Genomic DNA, 22,633 nt, shown 5'->3' on the forward strand with positions numbered 1-22,633 from the left:
TGTCTTCAAGTCACTGAGCCAAAAGAGCAGGCAAAAATAAAATCAACCAAGATTTTATGGCCAGCTGAACAATTCAAGGTTGTTGATATCAGATGATGACAGAATGGAGGAAGGGTATGTAACAGTATCACAAGCTGGCTCGATACTATTTTATCTCCAATTCTACATAGGTGCACTGCCTAAAGGGCCCGATTTTTGGACAGCCATACCACAACATAAAACAAGAATCAAATTATGAATTTTCTGTTTCTTCTCACCCAGTGCTACACTAAGTAATGCTAACAATTGCTAAACATTAAAGGAATCTCAAAAATCATATTTTACTCTAGGCAAGGCAAACATCATTACAGACCTCTCTTTCTTCATGCTGAGTTTGCCCATCAAGACGACAGTAGTCATAGCCACGCCACATACAGTAATCTTCAAGAATATCCATCAAACGGGTCATCTGGCTGAAAATGAGGACTCTAGAATCTTTAGAACAAACAGTCATTAATAAAACATGGAAGTCAAAGTAAATGGGGTTTTAACAGCTGCTTTGCAGGTCCACTATTTTGGTGTCCACGTAGGTAATAGTTTGTTACAGAAATCTAAAATAATTTTTGATCCAAATAAGCCATGCAGGAGAGATAAACAAATTCCATTATAGATATGCAGTTAATCCCTTCCAAGCCTTCTGACCTGAACAGGAATTTTTCTATGTCAGTGAGTAAGGAGCTGTTTAGGATGATAGGAAAACAGGATTTGAGGGGAATCGTGACAAGATACATCATTTATTTTTGAATGTGAGTCATAGCATAGGTAGTGAAAACTCGTTACAAGTACAGAACTAATAACAAGGTTTTAAAGCCACATGGGTTGAGGCAGGGGCAGAATTAAGCAGTGTTATGAAGGTCAAGTTCAGTCATCTCGGTCAGGGCACGGATATATTTTCAGTATTTTAAAATCACACAAGGTCACACTAGGCTTAGTTCAATATTAATCAGTTGTCAGATCAGTATTTTTACTTAGAATACTGCATGCCCACTGACTACTTCCTCTGTACCCGTGTAAGAGAAAAAAAACAAACTCATAAAACAGTGGATTGCAATGAAACACAGCACACACTTACATCATAACTGCTAGTGCACTTCTGTGCAGTTTTTTTTAGGCATCAACCATACTCCTTAAAAGTAAAAATATCAACGTGCTGAAAAATTGCTTAAAGAAACTGCTGTCGGGTTAATCAGATTTATCCTCAAGATTTTACTTAGTCTCCACATTACAGAAGAAAACCCAGGCGTCTTGAGGCATGACAGATGTTACAGGGACAGAATCACACTGAGTGGTCAGCCCTCTCAGGCCGGAATTAGAAAATACAGAGGAACTGAAGCAGCAGCTGTTTCTGTGTACCTACTTTGTTCTTTGAGTTTCGGCAGCAGTTTATCTAGAACCACCATCTTGCCACAGTTGGAGACGAGGTGAGTATCTGTAGTATAAGGAGGGCCAGGCTCAGCGCCATCAAAAAGGTACGGATGGTTACAGCATTTCCGCAATTGCATCAAGATGTTCAAGAGACGCATTTTGTCCATTTTTCCAGCAGAGTTTAGAATATCTATATCCTTCATTAATATTTTTGTATACCTGAAGACACCAAAATCAATATTAAAAAATTCAATAGCATTAAGAAATCTCAGTACTTGCTCACAATATGAAATGTCCAGCAGATAAAGCATAAATGGTTACTACCAGATCGTGTAAAAACCAGACCCACCAAGATTCAGTAACTCAAGGGAAAAGGGTGTAAAATGTACCATCCATGAGGCTGCTAAATATGAGCAGAGACTGTGGCACTGCAGGAAAAATATCAGCATTGCATGGATAGCCATTTGGCTGACTGGCAGGAAACAAAGAGTGGGAATAAAGGGGCCTTTTCTGGTTGGCTGCTGGTTACTATGGTGCTCCAAACGGGTCAGTGTTGACCACTTCTTTTCACATTATATGTCAATGATTTGGATGAAGGAAATTGACGGTTTTGTGACCAAGTTTGCGGATGATACAAAGATAGGAGGAGAGGCAGGTAATGTTGAGGAAGCAGGGAGTCTACAGAAGGGCTTAGACGGTTTAGGCGGATGAAATATAGTGAAGGGAAGTGTATGGTCATGCACTTTATAGGAGGAATAAAGCCTTAGACTATTTTCTAAATGGGTAGAAAATAGTCTATTTTCTTGGAAGTCCTTGTGCAGGATACCCTATAGATTAACTGGCAGGTTGAGTCAGTGTTAAGGAAGGCAAATGCAATGTTAGCATTCATTTCACGAGGACTGGAATATAAAAGCAAGGATGTAATGCTCAGGCTTTATAAGGAAAAGGTCAGATTGCACTTGGAATATTGTAAGTACGGTAGTTTTGGGACTTTTATCTAAGAAAAGATGTGTTGGGATTGTGGTGAGTTCAGAGGAGGTTCGCAAGAATGACTACTGGAATGAAAGGGTTAATATATGATGAGTTTTTGATGGCTTTCAGCCTGTACTCACTGGAGTTTAGAAAACTTAAAAGGGGGGGGCATCTAATATTGACAGAGTGGATATGGAGAGGATGTTTCCTATAGTCGAGGAGTCTAGGACCAGAGGGGACAGCCTCAGAATAGAGGGGCATCCATTTAGAACAGAGATGAGGAAGAATTTCTTCAACCAAAGGGTGGTAAGTCTGTGGAGTTCATTGGCACAGATGGCTGTGGAAGTCAGTCGTTGGCTATTTTTAAGGCAGAGGATAATAGGTTCTTCTTGTAAGGGTATCAAAGGTTACAGGGAGAAGTCAGGAGAATGGGGTTGAGGATAATAAATCAGCCATGATGGAATGGAAGAGCAGATTCAATGGGCCATATGGCCTAATTCTTCTTCTCTGTCTTATGATCTTATCCATAAATTCTTAATCCAACATTTAAATAAAACAACATACAAAAATGTTTTGCTGGAGGGCAGAGAAATAATTGTTATGGGACTTGTCAGTGTGCTGAGCAACTCCATTTCTTCCCATGAGAACATTTTAATATTCAGCTGAACTAACAGATAAACAAACTTCCCTTACAATATGCTCAAAGGGTTGCACCACTGACTCATAAGACTGTCAGTTTAGATTTATGTCAAATCCAACAGTGGACCAAATCCATTAACTGAGTCCATGTCAAACCCCATAACTAAACAGTCACCCACCATTCTCCTTCTTTCAGTCTCACTGCAGTATTTAACCAGCTTACCAACAGTAAACAGAAAGGATGCACTTTATAATGATCCAATTGGAGCACTATTTTTATATAATTAGTAAGACCAGATCTCATACAAATATAAGCAAACAATTAAGCAATTATAGCATATGTAAAAGGAGAAGAAAATATTGAGCTCTTTGTCAGGGCATTGGTGGTCAAGTCAATGGGTAGATTTAAAGTGGAGGTTGATAGGTTTTTGATTTGCAAGCGATTCAAAGGTTATAGGGAGAAAGCAGGAGAATGAGATTGACAGGGATAATAACAGCCATGATAGAATGGCAGAGCAGACTCAATGGGCTAAATGGCCTAATTTTGCTCCTACAGCATGTCTTATGTTCTTATGGCATGCTTGCTGGAATAAAACCTAAGCTGGATAACTGGTGTCAGTCAAAGTAATTTTACAACCAGAACCACAAAGATTCTTTGAAACTGACCCCAAGAAAGTTTACAAGCTTCAACAGCAATTGTTAACTTACCATTCCCTCTGCATTTTGCTAAGACCAACATAGATCTTGATTTCCTTTTTAGGAGGCAAGCTCTTTTCAACCTCTGCTTTTATTCTCCGAAGCAAGAATGGTCGAAGCACCTGGAACATGTACATGAAGAAGCACTCTTAAATTATATAGTCCATGAAAGAAAGAGGCCCTTTCAGCTATATTGTCAAGAATGGAGGAAAATATGATGGGCTTTCTGTAAATGGAACTGGGATCTAAGAAAAAAAAGAGAATCAGTATGCTCTCTGTGTGAAAAAGAATTTGTGACTGTCCATTCAGAGAATCAGCACGTCTTTGAAGATCAAGATTTCTTATTTACAGGTAAATTAGATTAGATATTGAATTCAAAGCCACGAATTGGCAGTAGATGATTGCTTCTCTGACTAGTTGTGTATTGCAGGGATCATTACAGGTGCGGTCATCTATAGCAGCGATCTGGATGATAACGTGGTAAACTGGTTCTGCAAATTTGCAGATGACACCAAGATTGGGGAGGTAGTAGACAGCAAGGAAGGCTATCAAAGCTTGCAGTGAAATGTGGACCAGCTGGGAAAATGGGCTGAAAAATGGCAAAAGGAATTTAATGTAGACAAATGTGAGATGTTGCACTTTGGGAGGACAAACCAAGGTAGGACTTACACAGTGAGCAGCAGGACACTGATGAGTGTGATAGAACAGAGGAATCTGGGAATACAGATCCACAATTCCTTGAAAGTCGTGTCACAGGCAGGGTCATAAAGAGACCTTTCGACATACTGGTCTTCATAAATCAAAGCACTGAGTACAGGAGGTGGGATGTTATGTTGAAGTTGTACAAGACATTTGTGAGGCCTAATTTGGAGTACTGTGTGCAGTTCTGGATACCTACTTACAGGGAAGATATCAGTAAGAACAGTGCAGAGAAGATTTACAAGGATGTTGCTGGTTCTTGAAGACCTGAGTTATAGGGAGCTGTTGAAAAGGTTAGGAAACATTTCCAAATGATGTGTGGCTTGAAATAAAGCTTCCAAGTGTTAGCACTTCCATGAATCAGCTCCCTTTGACCTTCTGCAAATTGGAGACTGCTGAGACACTGATGAAAAAACTTCTCTGGGGCAAATTCTAAATGGTAAATATTGAAGCTGTGAGGTCTCAGTGATGGATGGAGTACACATGTAGGTAAGTAGGTGTCTAATCAAGCTGCTAGCTTTGTCATGAATAACACCAAACACCTAGTGATCATGGAGCTGCATTCATCCAGGCAAATGGAAGGAAGAATGAAATTGCCAATTTTTTTTCCCCAAGTGGAAAGGACTGCATGTTTTCTTAGTGGTACAAAGGGTTCTGAGGAAATATTTGCACATGAAATACAATTGTTGCAAGTACAACAAGTAACAATGAATATAAAATCAACAAATTTTGATGCACCTTTGCATCCTTGGAACGTTATGTCCCCATATTTATGGAAATATCTGCTTACCCTTCAGGAAATACAAAGAAGGTTCACTATGGTGATTCCTTGGATGAAGAAGCTAATGCAAAAAAAAAGAATTGGACAAATACAGCCTGTACTCGTTTTTATTTGGTGGGTAGAAAGTGATTGTTTTGGAGCATAAAGATCCAGAGGGGATACTTGGGTGGATGATTCTCCTTGTCAGAGTACTTAGAATTAGGAGGGCATATATTAGAAGGGCCATCCATTTCAGATAGGGAGAAAGAGAAAATTCTCATCTCAGAGGCTTTGAAATTTTCTGTATTAGAGGAACAGTAGAGGAAAAGTTATTGAAAATATTCAAGGCAGAGATTACCAGGCCATTAAATACAAGGAAGTCAAAAAGTATACAGAAAGTTGTAGCCATGATTCAATCAGCCGTAACCTTACTGATTGCCAGAGCATGCTTGAAGTGCCAACTGACCTACTCCTGATGCTTTTTTTTTTAAAAAACGTTTTTAATTCCAAGTTGTGGCTAATAGAAAGGCTTTTGTTAGGAACAAACCACAGGACATCCAATCTCTATCTCATGTTTTTATGTGGCTGATTCATTTAAGTTTCCCAACAATGGTATCCTCCCTTCAGATGTTAAAGGTGGAGGACTTGGCAAGTTTAATGTCAATGAGAAGATTTTGAGACTTAATGATTGTCATTGCAATTCAAACACATTAATGTTACTTGCTTCTTTTCAGTCGAAGTCTAAAGGTAACCTGCCACATGCAGACACAGGCTGCTATGCTGGACAGTGAAAATCAAAAATGTGAGTTAATGCTGAAAATCTGAAATTGGAACAGAAACTGCCAGAAAATTTCAGGTCTGACAGCCTCTGTAGAAAGAGGCGCGGAATTAACGTTCTGATGAAGGATCTTTGATCAGAAATTTTAAACTGTTTCTCTTTCTAAAGCATTTTAATATTCTGCTTTCATTTTAAACATTAGCAGCAAATATGTTTTTTTCTGACCTGGTGTGGGCTCACTGATGAGAAAAAGGTCATTGATATAAAGTCTACAATCGTTGGGCTTGGGGCACTGACCTGAGGAACAGAACAACTACTACAGTTATTCACACTGCTTCCATTTTTAGTGAATCCATTTCCATGCAGTAATTTCAAGGTTACATTGACAATACTCAATTTGAACTTTTAAATATATTCTGTCATTAAATGGGATTGTTTATGTTTAATGCTACAAATTCCTCACCACAAACAAGATTGATGATAAACTTACAGCATGTAGACGTTCCACTAACTGCTGATCACCCAGACAGTTGTTTGTGTCAAACCAAGAGTCAAAATCCTGTTTAGGCAAAGGAAAAATTTATTTTCTTCAGAGAGACATGAAAACAATACTGAAAAGTTGATTTTCTGCATGAAAATTACAGTGAACATTGAATTATTTCATTCTGCACAAAGCCATATGAAGTTTTATTTTTCTTTCCCATCTTAATTCCTTAGCCAAGTCCTCTATTATTTACAAGTCTTTGCTTTGAATCAGTTGAAAATTATATGTCAGTTCTAGTTCAGTGCTAAAGAAATTCTTCTTCACAAAGTTAAGTATATTTGGGATTTACAGTAATGCTTCACTCAGAACAGTTGGTTGGTAGGTGGTGGAGGAGTTAGCAATCGAGTCTGGATGTGATCACTATGGCAATCACACCAATGTTAGACAGTGCTGAAAAGAGCCTTTGGGAATGGAATTTTGGACTTATATTTTAATTTCTCATACCCCATCCTATATTAAAACATTGAACTAACATGGTCTCCCAAGAACAAAACCACACTGCATCGCCATTTTTTTTCCAATTGCACTATATATTCTGCAATTTTTGTCAACAAGTTGAGGGCAAATGAAACAAGAGAGGGGACATTGTGGAGCTGTACCAGCCTCCAGAACTACTCTGGAGCCAGAAAGGTCATTACTGTTCATCCCGTACTGAGCATTCAATCAAAAAAAGTTTTGTTTCTTCCATGTGCTATTAGTCTCTCTACCAATGGGAACAGCTTGTATGACTGTGTAAAACTTCCATAATTTTTGTCACATCCTGTCTCACTGTTCTCAGTTCTAAAGAGAACAAATCTGGCTTCTTCAGTCTATCTACGTAAAACAAAGTTTCTCTTTGTTTTGTTGATAGAAGAAAATTAATGAGAACTTAAAAGAGATAAAGAGAGGTTATGGAATGGACAGATTGGTGACAAATGAAAGGTAATGCAGAAAATGTTAAGTGTTACATCTTGGTAAGAAGAATAAGAAGAGTTAATGCAAGCTAAAGGGCATAATGGATTGATGGACAGATACTTTATTGATCCCGAAGGAAATTACAGTGTCACGGTAGCATTACAAGTGCACAGATATAAATATTAGAAGAGTAGAAAGAATAAAAACAAGTTACCACAAACAGACTAACAGTTGGGGGGTCACTATAGATTGACTCTTCTTTTTTTAAAAAAAACTTTTTTATTGCATTTTCAAGTAATTACAGAAATAAAAGTATATGAAAAAAATATATATATTACCCATCCCCCCTCCCCTTAACCCCTCCCCCCTAAATTCAACCTTTTTGGACAAATTTAAGAGTTTTATTGGAACAAATTATTGGAACACAACTTCCACATAATCCAATATTATTTTTACTAGGCGATATTGAAGGGATAAAACCGAAACCCAAATTGAATAAATATCAGAAAGAATTTATAAAAATTGCACTGGCAGTAGCCAAAAAGGCTATTGCAGTTACTTGGAAATCGGATACATACTTAAGTATAGATCGTTGGAAGAAAGAAATTTATGGCTGTATTCCACTTGAAAAAATTACTTATAATTTAAGAGATAAATATGAAACATTTTTGAAAATTTGGCACCCTTATTTACAAAAGACAGAATTAAATATATAGGTGCTCCGAAGATGAAATAATTGGTTATTTGGGGAAAGAAATAAATATATATACTAAAGTTATTATGAACTCCATGGAGCATGTGGGGATCTTCCAATATCCAGGCACTCTTTCTTTTTTTTTCTTTCTTTCTTTTTTTTTCTATAGATTGACTCTTAAAGAGCCTAATGGCAGAGGGCAAGAATTACCTCATATAGCGCTCTTTGGAGCAGTGCAGTTGTCTTAGTCTACTACTAAAACTGCTCCTCTGTTCAGCTAAGGTGGTATGCACAGAAGGTAAGAAATGTTGTCCAGAATTCTGAAAGGGTTCAAGATCAGAGATGGGGAGGGTGCTGGAAATGCACATAATCATTAAAAGTGACAACGTAGGTTGCGAAAATGACTTTTAAAAATGTGCAACTTCATGAGCTTTATAAAAGAGGATTTAAGTATAACAGCATGAAAGTTCGAATAAAACTCATAAAACACGAGTTTATCACAACTGGAATACTGCGTCCAGATCTCAGTGTCACATTTTAGGAAAGGAAAAAAAGCTCTGAGAGTTCAGGAGAAGTTTCCTAAAGTAATTCTACAGAAGAGGGCCTTACGTAGATAGACTGAAGAAGCCAGATTTGTTCTCTTTAGAACTGAGAACAGTGAGACAGGATGTGACAAAAATAATGGAAGTTTTACACAGTCATACAAGCTGTTCCCATTGGTAGAGAGACTAATAGCACATGGAAGAAAAGCAATTAGCTAAAGAATGAAAAGCAATGTAAGAAAAAAAATACGTTTAGGCAACAAGTGAATAGTGAATATGGGAAAACCTGGGTCATAATTGAGTCACATTTAATTGTAACATTCAAAAGGGAGATAGATAAGTATCTGAAAGAAAAGAATTTGTAGGACCATGGAAAGAGGGCAAGTGGGGGGAACTAAATGGATTGTCGTGGAGCTAAATGAGTGAGTACTGTCAGTGAGCCAAATGGCCTCTTTCCACAGTCTAACCATTCTATGAATTTTAAAATTATTTTACAAATGTTAATTTAACTTTATTTCAAGAGGATGTTTGAAGTGTATGCCTTTACTTTCTATTGACTTTGTAAAATATAAGGACACAGCAGTAACATGCTGAGTGAAATCCCGTTTTATCTCCTTACACTATACCCGCTAACTCTGACCACCCATTTTGACTATAATGATCGACACTGGACAGTTTTTCCAAAAATCTGAACTTACATCAGCAGAATTAAATACATCAGGCAAAAGAAAGTTAAGTAAAGCCCACAATTCATGAAGATTATTCTGTAAGGGTGTTCCAGTTAGTAGCAGGCGATTTGTTGATTTAAACTCTCGAACAATTTCAGATAGCTACAAAGAAAGAGAATAGTGCCAGAATTGGATAAAAGCAGGACTGAAGAAAAAACTTTAAAAAATATACTCTTTAATTATTTTGCACAAAGTACAAAAAAATTACCATTCAAAATAGGCTATTGTATTAAAACAATGTTAATTGGTGCTTATATTCCAAAGAAGCAATAAATTCTGATTGGACTATTCCCATTTGCCTTCAACACATTCTTAAATGCTAGTATGCTTGGTAATTAATTGCCAACTCAGGCAGTACATTTTCTGACAGATAAAAATTACATCTCTGTAAAACATCCCTTCATTTGCTTGCAAACATTTACCTTTCCATTGCACTACATCAGCTACTTAAATGTGGACGTCCTCTCCACATTCACTTCAACAGATAACATTCCTACCTTGGACTTTTCATTCTTGATTCTGTGAGCTTCATCAATTACCAAGTATCTCCAGTTAAACTTCTTGAACACAGACTTTTCCTTTATGACCATTTCATACGATGTAACACAGACATCCCATTCTCCTGGCATCATTATATCCCGAATAAAGGCAGCCTGTTATTAAAAAAAAGTATTGAAAATTTAGTCAAGATATGATGTCTCCTTTTGCACTGAAGCACGTTTTTGTAGGTTACAAAACACACAACTAATTTGTTTGAGCTCTTCAATTCCAATATTTCTTCTCTTGAAGATACAAGATTTTGCCAAGAGACAGTAGCACAAGTCAAGCTGATTGCTCTCCTGCATATGTTCAACTGAGTGATCATGTCTGCAGTAAGTTATATGTCATAGCATGACATCCCATGAAAACCTCCACAAATTACTACACAATCTCCTGCTTGGCTTGCACAATTTCAAATTAAAACTCTCAAGAGACATTGAAACATCTGTTTCTGAACCATCTAGGCAATTACAGTGGCTGGCAATCTTTGAATACTGTTTCCATTCAATTATCAGTCTACTTTAGTGCAAGGATAAGATGATGAGACACAAATTGATATTTTTCTCCTCTCCTTTTTAGCCATGGAATATTAAAGCCTACTATAGGCATTCTTGCCACACTAACAACCAACGCACTCAAGATAAAACACAATTCAACCTAGAATCATCAATATTATTTATATGGTGGAAAATCATATCGACTAATTATACACATAGCACCGAATGTCTGTGACCAATGGTCCTGCCATTTTCTTAAATTTCTAATTGTTTCTGTTCTTAATGGTGTATACTATCCTTTCAAAAATGTTATTGATTCTACTTTGATCTCCTCTGAAGAACCATTCATATCTTAACAGCACTCTACATAATTGAATTTCTCTGTTGCTCTGCCATTTTGTGAGTGTTTTAAACTTACATTCACTAATTACACACTCAATAGATTTTTGATTTCTCACTTATCAAGTACCTTTGTAATTTGGTAGCTTGACCATACTTGCTCACAGCGTTCATTGTTCTTGTCTTATACTGTAATGTAATACCTTTTGTCTCTCTGACAACTAAAACAGCATTTCCATAATCCCTTGATGCTTGGTGCATCCTTTGAGGATGGTAAAGTATTCCAGTTCCAGCAAAATTAATGGGTTATATAAATTTATTACATTCTCCATATGCAACATTATTTATAAAAATTAGTTCATTTTTGTTTTGCAATACAACCTCATTTTGAAAATTTGAATATCTGTAGCCTTATCCCAATCAGCTTATCAACTCCATTTGAAAGGTTAACATTTAATTAATTATTATGTCTTATTATCCTTCCTTATTTTATATCCCTTCAAATAAATTTCATCAGATTTGCCCAATTTATTATTTTATGTCTCCCTAAAGTTCCCTACATTCTCTTTGAGTAAACAGTCCTTTCTTGGTGTAAATTATCTGCAAAATCTATATCTGAACCTACTTCCTTCTAAGTGCCGATAATTAAGTGCCGAAAAGTGCCAAAATACTGAAGTGATTGAATGGCTTCACCAAAGCTTTGGTGAAACTAATGTCTAAGCTTCTGTCCACAATTTCATGTACACACTTACTCAACAGGCTGTGTTTGCAAGGTTACTAAATGCATGATTCTGTTCAATCTTTAGTTTCCGCTGAGTGATTCTGCTTATACCTTCCACAGCCTCAGCCCAGATCACCAGCAGGCTTGCTCGCCACGGTGTCTGACTGGCAAATGAAAGTTGATCTCAGCAAGCAATTAAAGTTCCCTGACTTTATCACATTATCACTGAGTCCTGGCATGGTCATTCTGTCAGAAACCTCAAAGCAGATGGTCATAGTAGAACTGGTAGCACCTCAAGAAGACTCAATTGAGGAGATGTTCTCGTGCAAGAAGGCTAAAAACCAGGAGCGGGTAGAGCTGTGCCAAAGACAGGGGTGGAAGTTACGATGTGAGCCAATAGAGGTGAGGTGTAGAGGTTTTGCTAGCTGATCACTGCGCAGAACCTACACTCTTCATGGCATTATGGGGGCTGCAAAGAGCGATCAGGACTATCACAGAAACTGCTGAGTGACGCTCCAGATGGCTATGGATCAAGAGATGTGACCCATGGACCAGTGCTGCTGGGGCCTGATGAATCCTGGGTGGATCATCTGGGCAAGTGTGTATGAAGACCTAATACACTCGAAGGCCCCAGGTTACATTACTGATGATGTGTCCCACTACACCCTAGGATGTAATTCAGCATCCTCAATAAAGCAGCCAGTATAATGAAAGAACTCACCTCTGGACATTCCCTCATTTCATCTCCCCTCTTCCATTGGGCAGAAAATATGAAAGCTTGAAAGCACGTACCACCACATTCAATGACAGCTTCTAACCTGCTGTTACAAAACTATTAAATGCTTCCCTAGTACAATAAAACAGGACTCTTGACCTCACAATCTATCTTGTTATGATCCTGTTCTTAACTGTTTACCTGCGCTGCACTTTCTCTGTAGCAGTTACACATTATTCTATATTATTATTGTTTTACCTTATTATACAAACGTTTGTACTTCAATGCACTGTGTAATGATTTAATCTGTATGAACAGCATGCAAGGCAGGATTTGCACTGTATCTTGGTATATTTGACAATAAACCAATTCCATTTCCAATTTTGCTTAAGGGGTCCTTGCACCATGAATGAACTCATCTGCTTGGACCCACAATCATATTACCTTTTGGACAATATAGTCTCCAATATCCTGCAGGCATATCTGTTGTAACTGGTGCATTTGTTAGTTTGGCCCAAGTGGTGACCAGGCATCAGGTAGCAGAACCCAAGGACCTAGTGCTGCACCACTTTGACTATCTTCTGACAGTTCATACTGTCAACAGCCTCTAATATTTCTCATATCTTAACTAATATAACAAATTAAAAATGATTATAATCCTGTTTACTGGAAATGTATCACAAAAAAAGTTTGTGATTATGATGAAGGAACAGATGTGCATATATTCATGCATGCAAACTATGTTTGCGAAAGTTACAAAATACAAAATGATTAAAGCTCATCTTTCAGTTTCTGCTGAGTGAGTTCTCAGCTGGTCTAGTAATAGAAAAAGGCATAATTAACTTTAAAGACCCGAGTTTAGGGAGGAGAAATAATTACTACATTATGCTAGCATTCAATATATCTGCCTGTCTGCTGAGTGTTTTCACTATTCTCTGTTCATTTCAGCTACAGATGCTGCCTGACCCGATTCCCAGCATCTGCAGTTAATTACTTTTCTTTAGGAAGGGATAAAAACAGGCACAGAACTGTCATTTGTGGACCTTTTAATGCCCATGTGAATTTTGAACCTCTGAATTCTGGATGCAAGCACAGAAAATGCTGTGAATATTTAGCAGGTCAGGCAGCATTTGTTCTCAGAAATAAGTGATCAACAACACAGTCAGTTATGATCAGCAACAATGTCTTCATCACAAAAATGGATAATATCTGTCACTTCACTCCTTTATGAGGAATGATCTACTGAAGTTTAGCTGAGAAAGGCTGATAAAACCCTGAAATCACATCTCAAAACCTCAGAAGGGAACTAGGAGAAACACTCATTTTCCCCAGATAATAACTATTCTCAAATCTTCTATGTAAAGAATGCCCAAATATTAATTTCTATACCATAAGACAGACATACAGACAAGTACTCTTAAAACATTTTCCCTACCCTTTGATCTTTGTCTCCAATAAGGCAAACTGCACGTAGTGATGGAACCCAGCGTTTGAACTCCTTTATCCAATTGTGCAATGTGGATTTTGGCACCAAAACCATGTGTGGCCCAGGTATATTCCTGTAGTGTTTTAGGTAGCCAAGCAATGCAATGGTCTGTAGTGTCTTACCAAGACCCTAGAATTATGAAAAATAAACAAAACTTTAAAAGCAGAATTTCTTAATTTAATAATAGAGTTCTGACTTGTTGAAATGGCTAAACAAATTTGCTTTTACAACAGTGCAAGATGTACAGCACTACGGTGATCTCTGGTCTCAAAATTAGTGGCACTCTATAGTAGGAAAAATGGATGCTCCCATTTAGTGGTTAACTGCCTCTGTATCTCGACAGTTTTGCTTTGGATTCCAAACAGCTGATTTCTGGGTTTCTTTTTATACAATTAGAGGAAAATTATCAGTGACTTTAGTTTGAACAAAGGCGGCAATTTGAACACATAAAATGTTTGCAACAATTTTCACATAGAGTATTGTTAAAGAGAGGAGCTAATATCACAACATGGCAAGCATCTTGTTTCCTTCTAGACTCAGTTCGGTGGTCTTCATACAACAGGAATGGGACTTCATTCTAACAAATTATGAAGGGCTTCTGGACTAAGAAATTGAGCCTCTGGTCAGATTCTGATGTTTTAATCTAAGGTTCATTCAGAAGTCAGGAAAGAGGCACAAAACATTGTTTCATTATTGTTTTATTAAGTGTTAATAGAAAAAAAACTGTTGAAAATGGACAGTGATAGAGATCTACTGATTGAAGAGAGAGAGAGAATCAAAAGATCTAAGAGACTAAGATGGTGCTGCCTTGTGGTCCACTTTTTTTTAAATATGCATACATAAGGAAAATTCCATTTAAATTTGCAGATAAGAGTCAACCAATGAGAAAACTTATTCAAATAATGCAGCACCAAGAAAAGCTTCCAGAAATTCCCAGAATTATATCAATATACAGAACTGTGCAAGTCTTAGGCACATGTAAAAAATAATCTGTAAAGCAAAAATGCTTTCAAAAATAATGAAATTTAAAGCTACAAAATATCAAAATATTTACCATAAAATCAGTAAACTAAATCGTATCAATATTTGGTGTGACCACCCTTTGCCTTTAAAACTGCAATTAAATTTTCTTAGGTACACAGTCGAGCAGTTTTATAAGAAAATCGGCTGGTAGGTTGTTCTAACCATCTTGAAGAACTTGTCACAGTTCTTCTACAGACTTTAGCTATCTCACTTACTTCTGTCTCTCCAGGTAATTCCAGACAGCCTCGATGATGTTGAGATCAGAGCTCCATGGAGACCCTATCATCTGTTGCAAAATTCTTGTTCTTCTTTTCATTGAAGATAGTCCTTTATGACCTTGGTTGTGTGTTTGGGGTCTTTGTCCTGCTGCACAATGAAGTTTGGACCAATTAGGCGCCTGCCTAATGGTATTGTGTGATGGATGAGAAACTGCTTGTACTTTTCAGCATTGAGGATTCCATTAATTCTGACCAGATCACCACATCCATTTGTAGAAATGCAGCCCTAAACTTCCTTGGAACCTCTGTCATGCTTCACTGTTATCCACAATCATCCATGTAGTGCTCTCCAGCTCTTTTACATACAAAATATCTGCTTGAACCAAACATTTCAAATTTTGATGTGTCACTCCAGAGCACTTGCTGCCATTGTTCAGTATTTTGTCCGTAGGTGGGTCTCTTGGTTTTGTTTCCACTTCAGAGGACTTGCTTTTTAGCAGCAAGACTACTAGCACTGTGAAGACTACTTATGACAAGACTTCTCCAAACTGCAGAGCGGTGCACTTGGGTTCCAGCAGTTTCGATGAGTTCAGAATTGATAGCAGTGCTGGACATCTTCCAAGTTAGAAAGGACATCAGTCTGACGTATCTCCCATCTGCTGCACTCGGTTTCTGTGGCCAACCATTGAGCTTCTGGTGTGCCCATTTTTTGTGCTTCTTCTTTGACAGCATACCTTGAAACACTATTCTGCCAAGTAATTTCTCCTTGGGAGAGACCTTGCTGTTGCAGGATTGCCACATTGTGTCTTGTTGCTGTGCCCACTCTTACGGTGGTGTAAGAATTGATGATTTGAGCATTAACCTGTCACATCCGTACCTTTTAGTTGCTTGTCCTTCTAGTTTTATTCCTTCTACACCTATTTCTGTTTCAGATAATCAGTACAGTTTATTCAATTCATTATGTCATTGATTATTAGCACCTGGTTGTTATCTGTTTAATCATGCACTGAGCTATATACCTACAAAGTACTCATGTTTTTATTTGAAAAGTGGTCTATTAATGGTATGTTAAGTGGTATGTTAATTTCTTTAATGAAGTACAAAAATTTCACTGTAACATTTAATTTTTTTGGAAAATTATTATTTGGAAATCTAAAATGTGCTCTTTTTCACTGACACACTACTGTAGAAGACAAAAAAACTAAATCTATTATTTAAAAAATCTAGGGTGCCCAAGGCTTTTGCACAGTACCGTACACACTGGAGGACATGTTTATCAACCGCAAATACACACTGTGACCACTAGAGAGCACAGTAAGCAGTTAACTTTTATATAGGTAATTATATGAAATAAAAGCAGATAATTAATTGTTAAACTGTAAAGAAAATAACAATTAAACAGTCTAATCTAAGAATAAACAGTTGGATCCAACAATATCCCCTTTGATTCTAAATCACACATTTAGAAATGAAAATTCACAGGAAGAAAAACTTATAGTAACAACAATAAGTATAAAATAATCAAAAAACTATCTAAGTTGAGAAATATCAAAGGGTATATATTCTTCAAAGTATTTATAGGATTATGTCATGGTCAGGCAGATTAGTAGGCACACAAAGTAAATTTGAACTATTCTATTAATGATCATCTTTAAGCAAGAAAAAAAAATTAAGTTATGAAAAGGCATATTGGCATGAATAATATGACTCATTATAAATCGCAGAAATTGGCAAAAAATATAACAACTAATATTAGAATAAACAGCATAATGTCCAGTAGTTGTCGACTTGCTTGAAGTCTTCTGGCTGGTTAGTGATTTATTCCAGCAGTGTAAGCACTAGATCTAGAGGTTTACTCCTTGTAGCCCAGCAGTGTAAGCACTAAATCAAGAGGTTTACTCCCTGTAGCCCAGCAATGTACACATTAGATCAAGAGGTTTACTCCCTGTAGCCCAGCAGTGTACGCACTAGATCAAGAGGTTTACTCCCTGTAGCCCAGCAGTGTACACACTAGATCAAGAGGTTTACTCCCTGTAGCCCAGCAATGTACACACTAATCAAGAGGTTCACTCCCTGTAGCCCAGCAGTGTACACACTAGATCAAGAGGTTTACTCCCTGTAGCCCAGCAGTGTACACACTAATCAAGAGGTTTACTCCCTGTAGCCCAGCAGTGTACGCACTAGATCAAGAGGTTTACTCCCTGTAGCCCAGCAGTGTACGCACTAGATCAAGAGGTTTACTCCCTGTAGCCCAGCAGTGTACGCACTAGATCAGGAGGTTTACTCCCTGTAGCCCAGCAGTGTAAGCACTAGATCAAGAGGTTTACTCCCTGTAGTCCAGCAGTGTACGCAGTAGATCAAGAGGTTTACTCCCTGTAGCCCAGCAGTGTAAGCACTAGATCAAGAGGTTTACTCCCTGTAGCCCAGCAGTGTACGCAGTAGATCAAGAGGTTTACTCCCTGTAGCCCAGCAGTGTACGCAGTAGATCAAGAGGTTTACTCCCTGTAGCCCAGCAGTGTAAGCACAAGATCAAGAGGTTTACTCCCTGTAGCCCAGCAGTGTAAGCACAAGATCAAGAGGTTTACTCCCTGTAGCCCAGCAGTGTAAGCACTAGATCAAGAGGTTTACTCCCTGTAGCCCAGCAGTGTAAGCACTAGATCAGGAGGTTTACTCCCTGTAGCCCAGCAGTGTAAGCACTAGATCAAGAGGTTTACTCCCTGTAGCCCAGCAGTGTATGCAGTAGATCAAGAGGTTTACTCCCTGTAGCCCAGCAATGTACACATTAGATCAAGAGGTTTACTCCCTGTAGCCCAGCAATGTACGCACTAGATCAAGAGGTCACGAGCATGTTAACTTCACCGTTTGCTGTCCTCGTCGGGTACCACTTTAGTTCTTCTGCAGCAGTTGGCATGTTTCCACTTACTTTTGCCTTCACCACTGAATTAGTAATTAACAGCACTTCATAAGGACCTTCCCATCAAGCGCCTAGCGGTTCCTTAATCAGGAACACTTGCCAGGAACCAGGGAGTGTCCTCCTTCTGGTGGATCATTGCAAGTGGCAGAAACCTGTTGAGAAGCAGGCTGGAATGCTTGAGTTAATTTCACACGATAATTGAACTGTCTACTATAATGTGTACATCAGCCTCTCTGAGATTGAGGGCTCCCAGAAGTAACAAATATATCCAAGGGATTGTATGTGCTGTGCCAGATAAGAAAGCAAACTACCAGCCTGTGACTAATGTCACATCTCCATATTCCATCACTGTTTAACTTCCCACCATTCTCCATTTAGAACCACTTTTCCTGGCAGGTTCACTGAATATGTTCTTGGTAATTTTATTTATTTTACTTCAGTTACCCCTTTCCATGCTGCAGTTTTTGCAATTTCACCCGCAAATGCATTTCCACGGTTTTCCATTGTGGTCATTTTGGAGCGGCTTTTACATTTTAATACAGCAACTTCTGACTGCAGATCTACACCACTCATGAGTTCTTGTACTAGTTGGTCATTCTTGATTGGAGGCCCTGTAGCCGTAAGAAATCAAGAATCAGTGTAGTTAGTAGCTCATCATTCTTCTCCCAACTTACAGGCTTCAATCAGAGCTTTCAGATTTGCCTGTTGAACAGAGGTACCAGGAGCATTGCTTCCTGACGCTGGCACTTCAGTTCCAGAAACTATTATATCTTCAGTTACAGTATCAGATCTTTAGCAGAGTAATAACCAACAGAACTCTGTCAGTCTCCATGTTCTTGAGTTAAGACTGCCATCACATGTTTCTCATTGACATACAGGGTAAATGATTTACCTGTATTAGGAAATTTTAATGCAGATGCAATACACAATGTCACCTTTAAAGTTTGAAACACATTCATTTGTTCTTCATTAAGAGTCATAGGGGCATCTGAGAATTTACTGCCTTTCAACAGATTGTGTGGTTGAACAATAGTTGATGTATCTGCCATTAGATTGTCAATACATTGATTAGCAATGGTTTCATCTTCAGTCCTGTGTGCCTTCACTCCCTTGGTCTTTACTGGAGCAAGTTGCAACATAGCTTTTAAACACAAAGTACACTGCAGATGCTGTGGTCAAATCAACACATACAAACAAGCTGGATGAACTCAGCAGGTCAGGCAGCATCCGTTGAAAGGAGCAGTCAACGTTTCCAGCTGAGGCCCTTCGTCTGGACTGAAGAAGGAGGGGGCAGGGGCCCCATAAAGAAGGTGGGGGGAGGGTGGAAAACCAATCAGAGGAACGATCAAGGGGTGGGGGACCAGAAGCAGGGAGGGGATAGGCAGGAGAGGTGAAGAAGGAATCTAAGGGGAAAGCACTATGGGTGATAGAAGAAGGAAGAATCATGAGAGAGGTGATAGGCAGCTGGAAGAGGAGGCAGAGTGAAAGTGAGATGGGGGAAGGGAGAGGGAGGGAATTACTGGAAGTTGAAGAATTTGATGTTCATACCAACGGGCTGATGACTACCCAGACGGTACATGAGGTGTTGCTCAATAATCTATTGCATCCGGTGCTCCCGGTGCGGTCTCCTCTACATTGGCAAGACCCGACACAGATTGGGGGACCGCTTCATCGAGCACCTCCGCTCCGTCCGCAACAACAGACAGGATCTCCTGGTTGCCACCCACTTCAACTCTGCTTCATATTCCCATTCAGATATGTCGACACTGCCATGATGAGGCCAAACTCAGGTTGGAGGAGCAACACCTCATATACCATCTAGGTAGTCTCCAGCCCCTTGGTATGAACACTGAATTCTCCAACTTCTGGTAATTCCCTCCCTCTCACTTCCCCTATCACACTTTCACTCTGCCTCCTGCCTTCTGCCTTCTTCTACTATAGTGCTTTCCCCTTAGCTTCCTTCTTCACCTCTCCTGCCTATCCCCTCTCTGCTTCCCCTCTCCCACCCCTTGATCTTTCCTCTGATTGGTTTTGCACCCTCCCCCCACCTTCTTTATGGGGCCCCTGCCCCCTCCTTCTTCAGTCCTGAGGAAGGGTCTCGGCCCGAAACGTTGTCTGCTCCTTTCAACGGATGCTGCCCGACCTGCTGAGTTCATCCAGCTTGTTTGTATGTGTGAACACAGCTTTTAATCGTGTTGTTTCATCACTGTCATCCTCAGTTGAGTTGATAGGGGTCGCTGTAGAGTCCATGTCATGCCCATCCTATTATTCCTTGGGTTTCAGATAGTGTCACTGTGTCAGGAGACTGTGAGCTGTTTCCCAGCGCAGAACGCCAGATCTTACCTATAAATCACAAGCAGCCATTCCTGGTTTTCCGTTTCCCTCAATGATTCTCTACATTTTATTGCATGGCTTCTTATTCTTAATAAACTTAACATTGCTGGCATTTTTTGTCCAGACTTTTCCATTAATTTTAATCAAACTGAAAGTTTTATTCAGATAAGAGCTCTTAGTAGGTTTCACTACTTTGGCCAATGTTTTGATTTGATCTTATTTCCTATACAATTTATAATTTTTTGACCGCAATCTCAAATTACTAACAGGTTGTAACTGAAATTTTAAGCTTTCTCTGTGCTCCACTTGCACATATTTAAGTTTTCTGACAAACTCTACTGGCTTGCACACATTAATTTTTTTTATTCATGCTCTGCTGCTTGTAAGATTTAATATTTTTTGATGCTCTACCATCTTGTGTATTTAATCTGCGCCCTACCAGCTTGCACATTGCTCTACTGGACTTCCATATAATTTTTACAGATCTGTTATTCTTCAAAATAGCCATGCAGTATTTTCTGATGTACAGGAGCCAGAACAAGTTGTTTCTCTTTGACAAATTACATCAGATGAAGTTCTTAAATTCTTTTGTTGAGTGTTAAAAATTCCACTTTTGCTGTTATTATTCTAAGCCCTTAAACTTTGCAACCATTCTTCGCTGACCATGCCAATTACTGGGTTCTGATGTTTTAATCAGAAGTCAGGAAAGAGGCACAGAAGTTGCTGCTTCATGATTGTTTTATAAAGTGCTAACAGAACAAGGAGAGTTGGAAACCGACTATGATAAAGGTGTACTGATTGAAGAGAAGGAAAGTCAAAAGATATAAGAGACAAACATGGTACTGACTTGTGGTCAGCAATTTTGATACCGACAGATAAGGAAAATCCCATTCAAACTTGTAGATAAGATTCAACCAATGAGAAAGCTCTTATCTAAATAATACAGCACCAAGAAGCTTCCAGAACTTCCCAGAATTATACAAATATAATCACTAGGGGACACACTGAATAACTGCATATATGCACTGTGATCACGAGGCAGCAATTACTTGTAGATAAGTAATAATATAAAATATAAGTAGATAATTAATTGTTAAACTACAAATGAAATAACAATTAAACAGTCTAATCTACGAATAATCATTCGGATCCAATATACCTCAGTTGCAATCAAGTCACTGTTTTCAATCATATTGAGGACAATTTATCAGGTGTATTACAATACTGAAGTGGTTTATGCATGGCATCCCAATACATCAGCTAAATATTGACATTTTGCACTGATACAAAGGTGAACTGAATAAAAATGCTCTTCCTTACCATCTCATCAGCAAGTATACCATTAATTCCATTTTCATAAAGAGAAATCATCCAGTTCAATCCACGTATTTGATAATCTCTAAGGGTTCCTGATTTCACATCTAGAATTCAAAGAAAATTTGAAATGAAATGGTTGATTTGAATTCCTTTTTTTACAAACTAGCAAATTCAGTGCAGCTTCCAGTAGATGAAAAAACTTGTATGATGATTAAATCCATAAAATAATGTGATTTCAGCAGCCCTCTGTCTCAAATGACTATAACAACACACTATTTGGACTACAGAGCCAAAGAGCCCCATAATTTTCACAGAATTATTGGGATTTCAACTTTGTCTTGGCAATGTTTCGAGAAAAGTATAAAATAAGATTTCAAAATAATTACTCGCACGAGGACTAACCTTACTTCAACAGCTCTTTAGATAGATATACTCTGACCTTCAGCAAGGACTCTATCGAGTGGAAGTAACAATGAAAATAGTCTCCCATAAAATGACAATCATTCACCTTTACAGTCAAGAGAAAGCAAGAGAAGTATATGAATGGTACAATGTTCACCAGCTTTGAGAGCTGACAGCAATTTTATCTCCACTGAACAAACAGGTTGAAACCCGAGATGAGATGAGTGGACCAAGAATGGTATGCGAGTTCTCAACTTCTAGTTAGGGATTCAATACTTACAAGAGCATAAGAGACAGAAGCAAGGGTAGCCCTGACATACTAGGCAATAAGATCATGACTGACGTTTTACATCATTGCCACTTCCCTTTTACAATCACATATCACCCTCTCCCTTAATATTCAAAAAAAAACTACCGTAGATTCCGGATTTTAAGCCGCTACTTTTTTCCCACATTTTGAACAGCTTTGAACTTTGCGGCCTTTAAAACGGAGCGGCTAATACATGATTTTTTTCATGCCGCCTCGTAAACATTTTGCCTCATAACAGTAGACCAATAAAATTGATGAGTAGTTCACAGAGGTCCAATGAAATTGTACGATAAATCAAGCGCACTTTCACAATTAAATTATTGTAAATCAGTCATTTGTACTCACCCTCATCAACATGGAAAACACTCGAAGAAAAGCATTGTGCTGCCTTTATGGCAGTTATTTAGTTTATAATATTTTCGCTTAGTAATTCATTTTCTAGTTAAAGTTAGAAGAGTTTTAACTAT

The 22,633-nt window shown here is 38.3% G+C and overlaps 1 protein-coding gene across 3 annotated transcripts in view; it reads right to left on the reverse strand.

Moving 5' to 3' along the window:
* The window catches only part of smarca1 (SNF2 related chromatin remodeling ATPase 1), a 107,262-nt gene that overhangs the window by 45,430 nt on the left and 39,199 nt on the right, over positions 1-22,633 (reverse strand). For all 3 annotated transcript variants that reach the window (XM_073058036.1, XM_073058038.1, XM_073058037.1), the window contains 8 exons: positions 21,458-21,558; positions 13,598-13,777; positions 9,848-10,003; positions 9,321-9,452; positions 6,439-6,507; positions 3,724-3,833; positions 1,397-1,623; positions 353-474 (listed from right to left, as the gene is read on the reverse strand). In XM_073058036.1, the coding sequence (XP_072914137.1) occupies positions 353-474; positions 1,397-1,623; positions 3,724-3,833; positions 6,439-6,507; positions 9,321-9,452; positions 9,848-10,003; positions 13,598-13,777; positions 21,458-21,558 (1,097 nt within the window). The remainder of the gene's footprint in view (positions 1-352; positions 475-1,396; positions 1,624-3,723; positions 3,834-6,438; positions 6,508-9,320; positions 9,453-9,847; positions 10,004-13,597; positions 13,778-21,457; positions 21,559-22,633) is intronic.

Source organism: Hemitrygon akajei, chromosome 10, assembly GCF_048418815.1.
Source record: "Hemitrygon akajei chromosome 10, sHemAka1.3, whole genome shotgun sequence".
Taxonomy (NCBI): Eukaryota; Metazoa; Chordata; class Chondrichthyes; order Myliobatiformes; family Dasyatidae; genus Hemitrygon; species Hemitrygon akajei.